Source organism: Bos indicus, chromosome 10, assembly GCF_029378745.1.
Source record: "Bos indicus isolate NIAB-ARS_2022 breed Sahiwal x Tharparkar chromosome 10, NIAB-ARS_B.indTharparkar_mat_pri_1.0, whole genome shotgun sequence".
Taxonomy (NCBI): Eukaryota; Metazoa; Chordata; class Mammalia; order Artiodactyla; family Bovidae; genus Bos; species Bos indicus.
Window position 1 is genome coordinate 59,572,126 of NC_091769.1, and position 18,416 is coordinate 59,590,541.

At 34.9% G+C, this 18,416-nt stretch overlaps 1 protein-coding gene across 4 annotated transcripts in view; it reads left to right on the forward strand.

Annotated features, from left to right (window-relative positions):
- The window catches only part of TRPM7 (transient receptor potential cation channel subfamily M member 7), a 116,602-nt gene that overhangs the window by 91,515 nt on the left and 6,671 nt on the right, over positions 1-18,416 (forward strand). For 2 of the 4 annotated variants that reach the window (XM_019968844.2, XM_070797554.1), the window contains exons 32-39: positions 2,317-2,367; positions 2,456-2,521; positions 3,153-3,436; positions 3,560-3,642; positions 3,795-4,000; positions 6,446-6,497; positions 6,599-6,705; positions 16,493-17,970. In XM_019968844.2, coding sequence (XP_019824403.2) covers positions 2,317-2,367; positions 2,456-2,521; positions 3,153-3,436; positions 3,560-3,642; positions 3,795-4,000; positions 6,446-6,497; positions 6,599-6,705; positions 16,493-16,623 — 980 coding nt within the window. In that variant the 3' untranslated portion in view covers positions 16,624-17,970. Of the gene's footprint in view, positions 1-2,316; positions 2,368-2,455; positions 2,522-3,152; positions 3,437-3,559; positions 3,643-3,794; positions 4,001-6,445; positions 6,498-6,598; positions 6,706-7,435; positions 7,563-16,492; positions 17,971-18,416 lie in introns of those variants that run through there. The other 2 variants (XR_011568897.1, XR_011568896.1) reach the window with 2 other exon arrangements.

Consider the following 18,416-nt stretch of genomic DNA (forward strand, 5'->3'; position numbering starts at 1 on the left):
ATATTTACCTCTTAAAACATTTCTGGAATCCATCTTCCACTCTGCATCCTGCTGCTGCTTTCAGTTCAGACTGTCGTCATTTTTAAATCCTTTTATTGATGCATATACAGAAAATATGTAGTAAGTGAGCAATCCAATGTAATCGGCACCCAGATCACAAAATACACGTTGTCAGTATCTGAGCTACTGTATCATCTTATAACCTCTGCCCCTTAAACAACACAGATTGATTTTATCTGTGTGTATGTACATGTTTATCTGTTTTTCTTTATTTTATGTATATACATTTGTGTGTGTTTATATAAAATATATAAATGGAATCTTACAGTGTGCACTCTTCTTTTGTGTCTGACTTTTGTCCTAACACATGCTTATGAGATTCATAAACATTGTTGTATGTAGTGATGGTTTGTGCATTCTCACTACTATATAGTATTTTCTTATATGAATATATTCAGTTTATATATCGATTCTACCATTTGATGGGTATTTCAGTAGCTTCCAGTATATGGCTCATATTGATAGTGCTGCATGAGCATTCTTGTTCATGTTGTTTGGTAAACGGGATGTATTTATTTTCATTGGGTATGTACACAGGAGTGGAATTGCTGGTGGTAGGGTGCATGTGTTCACATTCAGTAGTTACTGCCAAAGAGGGTTTCAAAGTAATTGTGCCAGTTTGGGCTCCTTTCCAGTCTCTTTTCTACTCTACCACCAAAATGATTCTTTTCAAAAGATCTGATCTTGTCACTACTCTACTTTCCATTTTTCCACTGTTTTTGGATAAAATCAGCATCTTTTCATTTTTAAAGTATTTTAAAAGTTTTATTTATTTATTTTTGGCAGTGCTGGGTCTTTGTTGCTGTGCGGGCTTTTCTCTAGTTGTAGAAAGCAGAGGCTAATCTCTAATTGTGTTGCATGAGTTTCTCATTGTGGTGGCTTCTCTTGTGGAGCACAGGCTTTAGGGTGCGTGGGCTTCAGTGGTTGCAGCACATAGGCTCAGTAGTTGCAGTTTCTGGGCGCTAGAGCTCAGCTCAGTAGTTGTGGCATACCGACTGAATTGCTCCGTGGCATATGGCATCTTCCTATATCAGGGTACCCATGTCTCCTGCATTGGCAAGCAGATTCTTTACCACTGAGTCACTAGGGAAGCCCCCGGTGTCTTTTCTTAACATTGCATATTTGGCTTTTAACAATTTGGTATTCCCTGCTTCTGTAGCTTTATTTCCTACTGGTATGCCTGTACTTTTGCTCATTAATGTAAGATCTTGGTTGCATATCCAGATACGTGGTTATAAATCCAAATCAGTTGTATGCTGACACATACCTGAAGAGTTAGAATATTTTGGAGTGAGATCTGGGTAAGTCTATGTTTGAAAAGCCAGACAGGTGATTCTGATATATGGATAGGTAGGTAGATTGGTAGGTAGGTAGGTAGATAAATAAATAGATAGATGGTGTTGAAAACCACTGTTCTATTCATATTAAACAGGTTTCTGTTTCTCAAGTGTAGCAAATGTTACCCTGACCATGCCACACCTTCCAAACTACTCGCTTTTCCCTTCCTCTTTTCTCTGAGACATTCTTCAACCTTTCTTCAACCAGGAGACATTTGGTACCTCTCCTCCACAGTCCTATACTCTGTGTGTGAGAGAATATGCATACACACACTATATTTTATACAGTTTATCACACAGTGTTATAACTGTTAACTGACTTCCTTCTCCTGTAAGAATGTAAATAAAAAAGAACCTATTCTTGCACTTACATTCTAGAAATTTCTAGAAGCTTAACACGTAGCAGGTTCAATGTATTCTCCATCTTTCTCACTATAGTTAAGTGAAGTCCTCACAGAAATTAACATAACATTGTAAATCAACTATACTTCAATAAAGAAAATTTTTTAAAAAGTGAAGTCCTCAAATATATCTAGAGATGGAGGAAGGGGTTTTTTTGTTACATTTCACATTTGTTCGTGGTTAACCTGCTAAAATGGTTACAGGGCTATGTCTCCACACCCTGAAGATATGACACTTCTCTGACACTTTGAGTCGGAAATAAAGGGAAGAATGTAGTTTATGACAGGAGAGTGTGAACTATCATATGCTTTTTGAGTGCACAGTTACCACTAATCTGCCTTATCTGGCAAAATAAAATATGGTAATAAAGCACATGAAGGACATAATTTATCACTTTTTTTATTGCAGAGAGCTTACCTGCAGACAGCTTGGAATGATTAAATGAGAATGCCTGAGCAAAAATTTATGCTGTATTATTATTTTTAAAAGGGTCTCATTTGTTTATTTGCTGTTTTAGGTCTTGCTTCTCCATTTAAGCCAGTTATGGATACAAATTACTATTACTCAGGTTAGTAATAGTAAATATTAAAAACAAAATTTAGTAATGCTTTGAGCTTTGGGGGATTTCATTATTTCTCTCTCATTTTTTTATGCAGCTGTGGAAAGAAATAACTTGATGAGATTATCCCAGAGTATTCCATTTACACCTGTGCCTCCAAGAGGTAAAACCAAGAAGTAAAAATAAAAGGAGAAATAAACCCTTAATTAGTATGTGGGTTTAAACTGTAATATAGAACATAGGTGGTGACAGAAAGAGGAGAAATTGCATTAAGAAGTGTTAACTTCATGTAAGTTTTAATCAGCCTGATTACAAGAGTCAGGTATATTTAAATAGACGAAGGCATCAGAAGTATTGATTTTTCTTTAATCTGACATATCCAGAAGCAGTGGTGTATTTTAATTCAGAAAAGCTCTTGATCTTTAGTAAGATCTTGATCTTTAGTAATGAAAGCACTGATAAATTGATATCACAGGATTTGTGGAACAGATCTAACCTCCTGTCTGAAAGTTTAGCTTACAAATGCTTAGAAGTCTAGTTACTTTCTAAAAATTTTTCTCCAAAATGTTCATGATTTCAAAAATGCTTATCATTACCAAATACATGTGAACTTAGAGATATTAGATCTTGGTTTCTGAATATTTCTTGTCCTTAAACTTCTTTTATAAAACTACAACCTGGTCCATCTCATTTTCTATTCCTTACTTAATCTTAACCAAAGATACCTGCCAATTGTTGCTCCATGCTTTTTAGAGTCATATTTTGACCTTAAAATGTGTCCATTCATCTTGCAGGTGAACCTGTCACAGTGTATCGCTTGGAAGAGAGTTCTCCCAACATACTGAATAACAGCATGTCGTCTTGGTCACAGCTGGGCCTCTGTGCCAAAATAGAATTTTTAAGTAAAGAGGAGATGGGAGGAGGTTTACGAAGAGCTGTCAAAGTACAGTGTACTTGGTCAGAACATGATATCCTCAAATCAGGACATCTTTATATTATCAAATCTTTTCTTCCTGAAGTGATTAACACATGGTCAAGTATTTATAAAGAAGATACAGTTCTGCATCTCTGTCTTAGAGTAAGTGCTAGTGAATGCATACAGTGAAGCATTGTTTGAGCTTCTTGTTTTCACTGCTAAAGTATAATTAATAAAGTCTTAATGTCAATGTTGAACAAGGGTTTCTTTTTTTCTGTTCTGTAGGAAATTCAACAACAGAGAGCAGCACAAAAACTTACATTTGCCTTCAACCAAATGAAACCCAAATCCATACCATATTCTCCAAGGTAAATCTTTACAAACTTCTGAGATCTTTTAGTGGATAGCATTCTCTTTTGACCTTCATTATAGATGCTGAATTTCATTATTTACCCATTTTACAGATTGATTAGAATTTTATTAACAAAACTGCTAGTAATATCTCTAACTTTCTCATAAGGTTCCTTGAAGTTTTCCTGCTGTATTGCCATTCAGCAGGACAGTGGTTTGCTGTGGAAGAATGTATGACTGGAGAATTTAGAAAATACAACAACAATAATGGTGATGAGATTATTCCAACTAATACACTGGAAGAAATTATGCTGGCCTTTAGCCACTGGACTTACGAATATACAAGAGGGGAGTTACTGGTACTTGATTTACAAGGTAAATTTATTAAAATATTGCTGAAAGGAAATTATGCATCAGGTTCTCATCTATTCAATGTACAGAAATCTGCTTATCTGTAGATACGTAAAATCTTAGGTCAGTAAAAGCTGTTAAAACAGCAAGTCAATAATGGCCGTAGTATATGGCTATCAGGGCCCTGAAGAATAGGGTCTGGCTATTTTAATTGTTATCTAGGCAGTGCAGATGTTTTAATAAGCAAAAACATGTGAAATCCCCTATTTTACTCATAGATCTATAGCCTTAGTTTTTTAAAAGTATAAAGATTATTTCTTTAAAACAATAAGTAATCTTTATTGTTTCTGGAGTACCTGCTATTACTGTCAATTAAACTACCTAAATATTTAGTGGATTAAAAAAAAATTTGCTTTCACTTTTTTGGTTCAAGAATTTGGGGCTGGGTTATCTCTGCTGTACCCTTGGAGAATTTGAATGGCTGGATACTAGTTTGGACAGCTTGACTGAAGCCAAATGTTTTAAGTCTCTGTTTAAGACAGCTGAATTCTTCAGTTCTCTACCCAGTGATCTCTCTACATGGCTCGCTAGCTTGGACTTTTCTTATAGCATGGTAGTTTGGGGTAATTAGACTTTTTAGGTCTCATTTAGCTGGCTTCTCCAGAGAGAAAGCAGGAATTCTTACGTTAGGCCCAGAATGGGCCCAGATCCCTTCTGCCACATTTTACTGGTGAAGGTAAGCTGTAAGGACAGATCAGATTTAAGAGGTAAGGAATAGATTCCAGCACTTGGTTGGTGGAGCAGCATGTATACTAGGAGGGAAAAACTGATCGTAGCCTCTTTGTAGACAGATTGTTTCGTATCTGTAAAAAAAAAAGAAGAAACTGGCTGCGAAAGAGCAGTGATTTGCTTTTTTCCTAAAGAGTAGCTTTAATTTCAACTGTTAACAGAGATCAGAATTCAAGTCACCTAAGAACAATTGTTCAGAATATTTATTACTTGATGACTTCTTTCATTATATAGATATAAGATTTATTGACAAGCCAACATTTGTTATTTCAATACCAACTCAGGAAAATTGTATAAAAATAGCTATTGTTTTTTCAGTTATTCATTTTACATAAATGATTAAGTGGTGTATATATAGTGAAAACTCTGATATATTTTATTAGATGGGCCAATCCATTTCAAGTGTGCCTAGGAAGTAAGGCCAAACTATGAATATTGATTAAGAGAAGGCAGTTACTTTTAATAATCAGGGTAATTTTGATGTTCTCTATAAAATTAATGTTATGGAGCCATTTTTAAATAAAAATATTGTAAGATAATTACTACAAACAAACGACATAGAAATGTATAAAGAACAGAATGCTCCCATCTTTACTGTTTCTGTACTTTTGTGAAGACAGATTCACAAATTTTTTTTTCTTTAATCATTTTGTGTTGTGATTTTTCTCCAACTGGAATCATGCTATATGTGTGTGTGTGTGTATGAGTATGTGTTTGTGTTTCACTTGTTTTTTGCCCTACCTAACAGTATATGATAAACATCTTCTGGGTTATTACTGATAAATTTGAGTCATTCCTTTTAACAGCTGTAGTATGAAAGCATAGAATGATTTAAATCCTCTGTTGTCACACAGTCACCCTATTTTTTAGGTTTAGAGAGTGCAATTTTAAGAGTGCCTGCCATATTAACTTCCAAAAGGTTGTAGGAATTCATACGCAGCACTGTGCAAGCACTCATCACTGCCCATGTCTTCATCTGTTCAGTATGGAATATCTTTGCCAGTCTGAGAAGAAATTAGTATCATATTTTAATTCTAGATTTTTCTGTTGTGAAATTCTAACCAGTTTATTAGATTTCATTCTAATGGGTAAAATATTTTATGATTGTTCAAGTATCAGTAGTTGTTCTTTCTTTATGTGAATGAATAGGTAAGACTGAAGAGATTTAATCTCACATTTAACACCTCTGGAGAGGACTGGAGGTGAAAAAAAATGTTCACAATCTTATTCTTTATGTAGTCTGAATCTTTTTTGAGCCAGGTGTATTCATATGTTAGTGATTTTTAAAACTCCAGGATACTTTTAAAATGGCTTGTAGATCATGCCTTCATGTACTTAATTGTTTTTTGCTAACTAAGGTGAAACAAGGGCAAATTGTAAATAAGGAAATATTTACTTGCAACCTTGGCCTTGTTGCATCAGAAACTGGTGCAATCAGGAACTTTCGTTGTCTCCCTGCCAACTCTGACATTTAACTGTTGTTCATATTGCAGGAACTGTACTTGTTGCTAGTGCAATGTTGAGGTCAAAAGAGAAAAACTATACTCTTTTTGAACAGCTTAAAACTGTGTAATGGTAGATGATACTGTAGAATCTCCTGTGACCTTTTTATTATGTATGTATTAGTATTTTATATCAATTACATAATATGAATTGTCTTCTTTGTATATACATATAAAGGTGTGGGTGAAAGTTTGACTGACCCATCTGTGATAAAGGCAGAAGAAAAGAGGTAATAAGTTTTAATAATTTCATGAAAATCTTTTTATAATTTCAGACTGTACATTTCTGTTTCCATCAACTGACTTTTTCTTTTAACTACCAATTCCACAGATCCTGTGATATGGTTTTTGGCCCAGCAAATCTAGGAGAAGATGCTATAAAAAACTTCAGAGCAAAACATCACTGTAATTCTTGCTGTAGAAAACTTAAACTTCCAGGTAAGCGTTTTCTTAATCAGTATAAAGTATATAAATTGTTAGCAGTTAGTTACTGCAGAACTTCATAAGGCCAGAAACATAAATGAATCTGTGCTTTCTTTCATTACTTACAGAAATATAGAGTTCATTCTCTTGATATATATTTATTATGTGTCTGGTGGATGCTAGAAATTGTGTTAGATTTTGACGATATGATAGTGAATGAGGCAAACTAGGTCCCTGCTCTCAGTGGAGTTTAGTCAAATCTTAAATACTAAAAGATTAACAGAATTATAGGACTATCATAAATATCAAGCAGAAAAAATAGACCAGGTAAACAGATCACTTAACACAAAGTTAAAGGTCAAGGAATGTTACCTATGGAACTAACAGATTTGCCTAAAACCGAAGGAGAAGGCAGTGGCAACCCACTCCAGTACTCTTGCCTGGAAAATCCTATGGACGGAGGAACCTGGTAGGCTGCAGTCCATGGGGTCGCACAGAGTCGGACACGACTGAAGCGACTTAGCAGCAGCAGCAGAAGGATGCATAGACTTTCAAGTTGGCCTGGAAAAGAGTATTTCATGAAACAGAAACAAGGAATTGCAGATACAGTTTCTCATTATAGTAATTTCATCTTTATATTTGAGAATTACAAGTTATTATTGAATTGTAAGTTGTTTCACAGACCAGTGGTTCTCACTCTTTGGTGTGCATCATCATCCTCTGTGGAACTTTTCCAAAATTACAGGTGCTTGGCACTTTCCCTGGACCTGTATTTCTGAAAGTTCCTCTCATTATGACCAGTAATGTCGTAATGAAGAACTTGGGCCTGGGAGCCAGACTCCAGGTCCTCAAAGAATATCTACATCATGGAGGTTTGTAGTTTTTTGTTTGTTTGAGGTTTAAACAAGTTGGTATTTGTGAAGTACTTCTGGAGCAGTGCCAGGGACATAGTAAGTATGTTACTACTACTGTCCGTAATTTTTTTTAATCGTTCATGTTAACAGATTCAGAAATTATTTATTTTTGTATATTGACCTTGTATCCTGCATTCTTGCTAAACTCACTTAGTTCTACGAAGCTTTTTGATTTGGTTTAGTTTTGTTTTTTGTTTGTAAATTCTGTGTAGACAGTAGAGACAGTTTTGTTACTTCCTTTGTGATTTGTATCCCTTTTATTTATTTTTCTTGACTTTTTTCACTGGCCAGGAATTCTAGTACAGTGTTCAATATGAATAGTGAGAGTAGACATCCTCTTTCACACCTTATTCCTTGAAGATGCTTATCCTGAATGGACCTTGAATTAGTCAGATGTTTTTTCTGCATCTGTATTTTTTGTTTGATCATTTGGTTTTTCTTCTTTAATTGGTTACTGTTACATTGAATTACACTAATTGTCTTTTTAAAATGTTGAGCCAGTCTTATATTCCTAGGAAAAACTCCACTTCATCTTGATATATTATCTTTTTTTGTGTTCATTTGTGTGTTCAAATTGTATATGGATTCAATTTTTTAATGTTTTGTTGATCATTTTTATATCTATGTTCATGAAGAATGTTGATCTGTGAGATTTTTTTCCCCCCTTGTACTGTCATTCTTGTTTTCGGATAATACCTTAAAAATAAGTTGGAATTATTTACACCTCTTCTGTTTTGGGGAATAGATTGTATAGAATTGATACTATCCCCACTTCAAATGTTTGATGGAATTATCTAGCAAAACCATCTGTCTGAAGTTTTCTTCATCAGATACTTTTTAACTAAGAGTTTATTTTTTTAGATAGATACTGGTTTTTTGAGTGAGTTTTAATAGTTTGTATCTTTCAAGGGGTTGGTCCATTTTATTTGTTTTGAGAAATAGTTAATAATACACCTGTGTAAGTTTAAGGCATACAGACAGCATGATGGTTTGATTTACACAAACTGGAGTGATTTTACCACAATAGATTCAGCTAACATTCATCTTTTCATATACATAGAATAGAAATTAAAGAAAGAAAATATTTTTCCTCATGGTGACTCTTGGTATTTATTTACTCTCTTAACAACTTTCCTATGTATCATACATCAGTGTTAGCATAGTCATGGTATTCTACATTATATCCCTAGTGCTTATTTATTGTGTAACTGAAAGTTTGTACCTTATGACCGCCTGCTTCCAGTTCTTCCTCACCTCACCCTCCACCTCTGGTAACCACAAGTCATCTCTTCCTGTCAGTTTGTTTTCTTAGGTTCCATATACAAATGAGATTGTGTAGTATTTGACTCTGTTTTATTTAAATTGGCAAATTTATGAGCATAGTTCTTTTTGTGATACTATTTTTTAAAACGTCTGGGATTCTGGTGAATCCTCTCTTTTATGGTATCATATGCTTTTTTTTTTCAATCTGGCTAAAGTGTATCTGTGTTATTGGTACTTTAAAAGAACCAGTTTTTGTTTTCATTGTTTTATTCTATTATCTGTTGTCAGTTTCTTTGATTTTTTTTCTCTATTATTTCCATTTTTCTGCCTGCTTGCTCTGGGTTTAGTTTGTTTTTTCTCTAGTTAGGGTAAAAATTTAGATTATTGAGACTAGTGCTATAGATTTTCCTGTAAGCATTGTGTTAGCTGCATTTCATAAATTTTGTGTTAAAAAATATAGAGGAATATGTATTATTTTTGTTTTTAATTTTTTTAAATATAGCTTATTTCCCTTGAGATTTCCTCTTTGACCTATAGATTATTTACAAATGTCTTTTTTAGTTCTCGAATGTTTGTAATTTTTCCTGGTAAACTGATTTCTTGCTTAATTCCATTATGATAAGAGAACATTCTTTGTATGAATTTGATTTAAAGAAAAATTGTAAACCTTATAAAGATACTGTCTGTAGTGAATGAATGTTATATTTCAAGAGAATAGTCTCTTCTTGGATAAAGTATTTGATTAATGTTAATGACAAAGTTTTTTGATAGTGTTGTAGTGCTTTTTTATATCCTTGCTGATTTTCTGTGTACTTACTCTGTTTGTTACTTAGAAAGGAGGTCTTTAATTGTGAATTTGTCTGCTTTGCTTTCAGTTTTCTCAGTTTTTCCTGCATATATTTTGAAGCTTTGCTACACTGATTTACAGTATATATAAAGATTTTTATATATATACAAAGATTTTTACCAAGACGTTAAGGCTTCTTGATTTAATTTTTATCATTATGTAATGCTATGGTAATTTCCCTTGTTCTAAAGTCTGCTTTGTCTGATATTAGCATAGCTTTTGATTGGTGGTTCCATCAGATATCTTTTCCTATTATTTTTACCTGTATATATTAACTATTTTTAAAGTGATTTTCTTATAGACAGCATAAAGTAGTTAGTTCCTAGGTTTAATCTGTTTTTCTTAAATCTAGCAATTTCTATCTTTTAATCGCTGTTTTAGACCCTTTATGTTGAATGTAATTATTGGTACCGTTAGGTTTTTATCTGCTGTTCTGTTGTTTTCTGATTGACGTCTCTGGTGTGTTTTGTTGTTGTTCCCCCTCCTTTTTATTTTAGTATTCTCTTTTATCTTTATGTTGTTGTTTTTTAGTGGTTGGTCATAGGTTCCCTTACCTAAGAACATATTTTGCTTTCATTCCTGAAGGGTATTTTCACTGGATCTGGAATTTTAGGTTGACGCTTTTTCTGTCAAAACTTAAAAAATGTTCTGCTGTCTTCTGGCCTCTCTAATTTCTGATGAAAACTCCACAGTCGTTTGAGTTATTCTTCCTTTTTACATGATATATCATTATAATATATCTCCTTTCAAGATTTATTGCTTATTTTTGGTTTTGAGCAGTTTGACAGTTTGATTTTATGTCTAGTTGTAACTTTCTCTGAGTTTAATCTTGTTTCAACTTTACTAAGCTTCTTAAGTTTGCAAATAGATGACTTCTGTCAAATTTGGGGAGTTTTTAGTTACTAGTTCATCAAATATGTGTCATCAACCTTTTCATCTGTTCCTGGACTCTCATAAAAAGAATGTTAGACCTTTTGATAATTGTCACCCAGGAACTTGAGACTCTGGGGACTAACTTAAAAATTAATTTTTCTCTTTTGTTCAGATTAGATAATTTCTACTGATCAATATACACATTCACTGACTCCTTATTCTTTCTTTATTCTGATATTAAGCTTTGCACTGAATTTTTTATTTCACGTAAATTTTTCAGAACTATAATTTCCTTTTGGTTCTTTTTGTGCTGACTATTTCTCTTCTGAAAACTTGTTTTCCTTTCATTTCAGGTCTTTTGTCCTATATCATGGAGTATGGTTATAACAGTAGCTAAAGTCTTTAATTCTTCCATCTGGGTTATCTTGGGATTGGCATCTCTTGGTTGTCTTTTTCTTTGAGAATCTTTTAAATGTTTCTGTTTTTTGTATCTCTAGTAATTTTAGAATATGTCCAGGATATCTAGAATATTATGAGATTTGAGATCTGATTAAAGATTCTCTAGAGAATTTTGAATTGTTGAATCCTCTTGAGATTTTTGATGTTGTTATATAACCATTTCAGTTAAATTCAAATCACAGTCTGTCTTTTGTGTGACTGTGAGTCCAATGTTGGTTTGGTTTTTAAAACCTTTGCATTATCATTCAAGTTTCTCTAATGTGTGTCAAACAGGGTCAAGTCTGGAACATGAACAAAGGCCTGCACCATAGTTTAATTCTCAAAGCCTATGCTGTGCTATCTTTCTACATATGTGCCACTCGGGGGGTATCATGCACAAATTGAGGGTGTCTCTCCATTTTCCTCTTCTCCATGATCTTCCATACTTCGTGATTCCCAAGGGCTTCTTTTTTTCTTTTTTGGTACACTGACTAGAAAGCCAGAATTTTGGCCTCCCTGTGCTATCATATACTTTCTGTAATGTAGTCCATTTCTGGTGCTGACAGTAATACTTTTTGGATCATCAGATCAGATCAGTTGCTCAGTCGTGTCCATGAATTTGTGACCCCATGAATCGCAGCACGCCAGGCCTCCTTGTCTATCACCAACTCCCGGAGTTTACGCAGACTCACGTCCATCGAGTCAGTGATGCCATCCAGCCATCTCATTCTCTGTCGTCCCAGGGCTGATCTCCTTCAGAATGGACTGATTGGATCTCCTTGCAGTCCAAGGGACTCTCAAGAGTCTTCTCCAACACCACAGTTCAAAAGCATCAATTCTTGGGCGGTCAGCCTTCTTCACAGTCCAACTCTCACATCCATACATGACCACAGGAAAAACCATAGCCTTGACTAGATGGACTTTTGTTGGCAAAGTAATGTCTCTGCTTTTGAATATGCTATCTAGGTTGGTCATAACTTTGCTTCCAAGGAATAAGCGTCTTTTAATTTCATGGCTGCAGTCACCATTTGCAGTGATTTTGGAGCCCAAAAAAATAAAGTCTGACACTGTTTCCACTGTTTCCCCATCTATTTCCCACGAAGTGATGGGACCGGATGCCATGATCTTAGTTTTCTGAATGTTGAGCTTTAAGCCAACTTTTTCACTCTCCACTTTCACTTTCATCAAGAGGCTTTTGAGTTCCTCTTCACTTTCTGCCATGAGGGTGGTACATCTACATATCTGAGGTTTACTGATATTTCTCCCGGCAATCTTGATTCCAACTTGTGTTTCTTCCAGTCCAGCATTTCTCATGATGTACTCTGCATATAGGTTAAATAAACAGGGTGACAATATACAGCCTTGACATACTCCTTTTCCTATTTGGAACCAGTCTGTTGTTCCATGTCCAGTTCTAACTGTTGCTTCCTGACCTGCATACAATACAGGTTTCTCAAGAGGCAGGTCAGGTGATCTGGTATTCCTATCTCTTTCAGAATTTTCCACAGTTTATTGTGATCCACACAGTCAAAGGCTTTGGCATAGTCAGTAAAGCAGAAATAGATGTTTTTCTGGAACTCTCTTGCTTTTTCCATGATCCAGCGGATGTTGGCAATTTGATCTCTGGTTCCTCTGCCTTTTCTAAAACCAGCTTGAACATCAGGAAGTTCATGGTTCACATATTGCTGAAGCCTGGCTTGGAGAATTTTGAGCATTACTTTACTAGCGTGTGAGATGAGTGCAATTGTGCGGTAGTTTGAGCATTCTTTGGCATTGCCTTTCTCTGGGATCGGAATGAAAACTGACCTTTTCCAGTCCTGTGGCCACTGCTGAGTTTTCCAAATGTGCTGGCATATTGAGTGCAGCACTTTCACAGAATCATCTTTCAGGATTTGGAATAGCTCAACTAGAATTCTATCAACTCACTAGCTTTGTTCGTAGTGATGCTTCCTCAGGCCCACTTGACTTCATATTCCAGGATGTCTGGCTCTAGGTGAGTGATCACACCATTGTGATTTTCTGGGTCGTGAAGGTCTTTTTTGTACAGTTCTTCTGTGTATTCTTGCCATCTCTTCTTAATATCTTCTGCTTCTGTTAGGTCCATACCATTTCTGTCCTTTATCGAGCCCATCTTTGCATGAAATATTCCTTTGGTATCTCTAATTTTCTTGATTTTTTTTTTTTTTTGGATCATAGAGGTATCTATTCTCAGTTCTTCTGGTCAGAGAGGTTTTTCTCTTGGAGTTGTGGGTGCTTTCCCTGCTTCCACCAGTGTAGGAATGCCTCTTCTTGACTAGAGCTTGTCTTAGGTAAAGGGCAGAAGAGCAAAAAGAAAAATTAAAAAGAGCATTCCCCTCAACATTTTCCATCCCACAGGACCTCCTTCTTATCCTCAAGCTGGGAACTCTTGGAGCTTTTTTGTCCACATTCATTCTGTGATTGAGCTATCTTCAAGTCTAAGCCTAAAATAAGAGATGAAAAAAAAAAACCAAAAACAGGAAATTCACCACCATATAGCTCATTCTTCAAGTTCAGATTTTCCTTCCTATATATCTGCTGTTACTTTTCAGAAATCTCAGGTAGTTGCTTTATATATCATGTAAAAGGTTGTAATCAGTGAAAGAGAAGATGGAATATACTTGTCTGTTTTAGCCAGAAGTGGAACATGCAGTGGTGAATTTAACAGGCAGCCCAAATACAGTTTTTATTTGGTTTTTGATATAGTGCAATTTTAATAGCATATCTGTTTTTTAAATTATCATTATAAGCAGGATTTCACAGCTTAATAGGGACATTAAAAGCAATCCAGTCCAAATCCATTGTTTTGCAGAATATAAAATAAGAGTTTACATGATTTGCACATGGTTACACCATTAGTTAACACTGCAGTTGTGAATTGAATTATAATTATGTTTCTGTCCATTGTTCTTTGTGTACAGTTCATCTGCAAATTAATTTGCATTCCTTAGGCCTAATGCAAAGTCTTAAATTTAAAGTTTATCAAAAATTGTTCATACTGTAGTAAGTATGTATTTGGATCATTGAACATAGACTGTTGCTGAAATTAAAATTAGCAGTTTATATTCTGAGTGTTAGTTACCTCTTATTTTTTAATTGGAGTATATTTGCCTAACTGTGAGCGTAAGTTCGGTTTTATATGGAAATAAAAGTAGAAGAGTTTATGGACAACTCTGGTTTAAAATATAAATTTGATTCTACTCCCTTAAGTTTTTCAATTCTGCAACCATTGTCATATGTGTCTGTAATGTCAAGTTCATCCTATCCCATAGCTATATATGCAGTTCCCATGCTATTAGTACCAAATTTAACTGAAGACTAACTTTTTTGCTGAGCTCCTGTTTCTATATTCCCTTTCTTTCATTGCTACTTGAATTACCTTTTTTTTTTTAATTGGAGGATAATTGCTTAACAGTGTTGTATTGTTTTCTACCATACAACAATGTGAATTAGCGAAAAGTATACATATATCCCTTCCCTTTTGAGCCTCCCTCCCACCTCTCCCCAATCCCAATCCCACCCTTCTTGGTTGCCACAGAGCACTGAGCTGAGCTCCCTGTGTTGTATAGCAGCTTCCCACTAGCTATCTGTTTTATACATGGTAGTGTATATATGTCAGTGCTACTTTCTCAGTTCATCCCACCCTCTCCTTCCCCTGCTGTGTCCACAAATCTGTTGTCTGTCTATGTCTCTATTCCTGCCTTGCAGATAAGTTCATCAGTGCCATTTTTCTAGATTGCATAAGTATATCCATTATTTGTTCTTCTCTTTCTAATATACTTCACTCTGTATAACAGGCTCCAGATTCAAGTAACATTTTCACTTCAGAATTCTTGACTTTCATTTCCCTTCCCCACAAAACTCTACTTCCCTGTCTCATTAATGGTTACCAAGTTGCTCAGGCTCAAAACCTAAAAGCTAGCCAGTTCCTTTTTTCTCTCACTTTTCATAACCAATCTGTCAAATTCTGTCTGCTCAAATTCTGAAATCTCCCTAGAATTTATCAATTTCTTTTCATCGTCATTGCCACTATTTTGTTTCCTAGAATCTTACCATGTGACAATTGGAATGGTCATTTTAAATAAATGTGATTATGTTGCATTCCTCCCTTAAGACTGCTGAATACCTTCCAGTGGATTTTACTGTAATGTGTACTTAGCTTTGCTTGTGTCCCCTGAATCAGAGGTCAGCAGAGTTTTCTGTAAAAGGCAAAAGAAATAGGGACTTCCCTGGTGGTCCAGTGGTGAAGACTCCACACTTCCAATGCAAGGGGTATGGATTCAATCCCTGGTTGAGGAACTAGGATCCTGCAGGCTGCATGGTGCAGCCAGGAAAAAAAAAAAAGCAAAGTATGTATTTTAGGCTTTGTGGGCCATGTGACTTACGTCACAGCTACCCAGCTCTCCCATTGTAGTACAGAAACGGCCATAGACAATCTATAAACAAATTTGTATGGCTGCATTCCAATAAAACTATTTACAAAAACAGGGCAGACCAGATTTGGCCCACGGGCTGTAGTTTGACGACTATTGGTCATTAACTGTTGCTTGACCTCATTTTTTCCTAGTCTTTCCCTATTTGCAAGCCATGCTGCTTCTTGTCATTCTTGGAACACACCAAGTCTATTTCCTTTTTATAGTCTGTAATCAACTTTCTCTCTGCATAGAGTACTCTTCTTCCTGGGACTTTGATAGGTCATTTCTCAATTGATGTTATTGTTCAGTTGCCAAGTTGTCTGACTCTTTGCAACCGCATGTACTGCAGCACTCTAGGCTTCCCTGTCCCTCACTGTCTCCCAGAGTTTGCCCAAGTTCACATCCATTGCATTGGTGATGCCATCTAACCATCTCATCCTCTGTTGCCCACTTCTCCTTCTGCCTTCAGTCTTTCCCAGAATCAGGGTCTTTTTCCAGTGAATTGGCTGTTTATATCAGTTGGCCAAAGTATTGGAGCTTTAGCTTTAGCATCAGTCCTTCCAACGAGTATTCTCAGTATTTCTCAATATTCAAGTCTTTACTCATATGTTATCTCCTGCAGCTCTTCTGCCCAGCCCTGTCTAAAAGAATCACCATATACCATCTCCCACTTGACCCTCTTCACACTGTTTTCTTCAAGGCACTTGTTACTGCTTATAATTCTGTTATTTTTCTGTTTGTTTTTCTTCACCCTTAAGAACATAAGCTCCATTAGAACAGGGACCTTATCTGCCTTGTTCAGTGCTGCATTTCTATACTTACATGAGTTATTAACTCATAGTCAGAACATAATTATTTGTTGAATGATTTCGTTTTTATGCATATACATTTTGTGACTTTTGAATTTATGACAATATTGTAAAAAATAGATCTGGCATGTTTCGAGGGAAATTGGTTTAGGAAATGTTCTTAATTTTCTTTTTCTAAGTAATACTGACTCTTTTTTTCTTTTTTTGTTGGGGTTGTGAATATAGATCTGAAGAGGAATGACTATACACCTGATAAAATAATATTTCCTCAGGATGAGCCTTCTGATTTGACTCTTCAGCCTGGAAATTCCACCAAAGAATCAGAATCAACTAATTCTATTCGTCTGATGTTATAATATTACTGAATCATTGGTTTTGATTACACCTCACAAAAATGTTACTGTGTCACTTTTCATTAGGAGGAAATTGTTTGATAATACAGAAAAGTGTGTGCTGAATCTAGCACAGTTAAAAGGTCAATATTCTTTTGGCCCAATTAAACTAGTCAGTCAAGAACTCCCTATATGATACAGCTGGCAGCTGTTAAATTTTAAAGGTAAAGAAAAATTAGTATTTATACCTTTTTAAAGGGCTCTTTTTAACAGAGAATTTCATTTGACTTTGTTCTGATGAGGGTAATAACCCTCTCTTTGTGTGGTGCAATACCATTAACCAAAGTTAGGTGTCTGTGCAGATTTTCTTGGCAGCTGGTTTACTGCCATTCAGCGAGTGAAATGAAGTCACCAAGTCTTTTGGTTAAATGGCAGTCAGATGTCTTCCTCAATGTGTTTTAGTGTGTTCAGTGATAGTGTCACTAGTGCCCAACTAGATGCTTGTTGGCCATGGGAAAGGAGAAGGCTTCTTATATAATTCTAGATCTACAGGGATATAGGAAGCCCAGGCTGAAAACCATTTTCTAAGAGGGACTTTATGAATCAGGGTTAGGCTCCTATTTAAAAGATAGAGCCAGTTTTTTGTTAAATAGAGCCCAAATTGTGCAAAAGTATAATTTTTTTTAAAAACATTGTTTTCTCAAGACATTGTTAAATAGAAGAAAGCCATGTTAGATTGCTATAACCTAAATATATCAAAGGAAAAACTTAACTCACTGTTCAAGAGAAGTTCCCTTGTGAGAAAAGTTAAAGTGCTTTTTTCCTATCATATATATAGTGACAACTTGGAAGTTACATACTTCTCAAAAGATTTTATTGACCAGTATATCAAATCAGAATGTAAACATGAATTCTTGCATATATTTAAAATTGTGTAGGATCATTTGAACATGAATATTGTCTGTGGTACTTAAGAAATTGAATTGGATTATCATTATCTGATGTTGGGAGATTGCAATGCAACTTTATGCCAATAAAATGTAATTTAACTGCCCCAGATATTGTTGAATGCTCAACAATAAGAAAAGCTTTTCATCTGTCTAAAGTTCTGTGCTTTGATTTTTTTTTTCTTTCCTTTTTTTTCCCCCTAGGTACTAATTTTAATTTTTATTTGGGAGGGAGCAGTGTAAATCTTATTTGTATTCAGTAGTGTATCTCATAGATACAGACAAGGCAAAAAGAGATAAGCTGTTCAAATAGTGTTTAATATTGATGAGGGGGGAGAAAGAAAGTGTATTAAAAATATACTATATACATTTTGTATATCATTAAATCTTTAAAAGAAATTAAATAAATTTATTCTTGTTTACAGATGTTTTACTGAGTTTAATCATTCTGAAAAACAGTATTTTCAGTGTTAATTTTTTCGATTTTTTGTTGATTATATCCACATGAAAATAACAGTAATAGAACATTTATTTAGTACTTAATATGTATCTGATATTACTCTAAATACTTTACATATATTAACCCATTTAATCCTTAAAACAATCTTATGAAATAGGTGTTATTGTTATCCTGTTATGCTGGTAACAGGATAACAAGGCATTAAGTAAAGTAACTTTTCTCAGATTCTTACACTTACTAAGGAGCAGCACTAGTATTTGAACCCAAACAGGCTTTTATCTACATTCTTCAGCCCCATGGTATATTGACTTTCAAGTATAATGACTGATGATTTCTGTACCAATTCCTAGTCACTTTTTGGAAACAAATCTATTCATTAACTTTTTTGACTAATTCTAGAAAGTAACAGT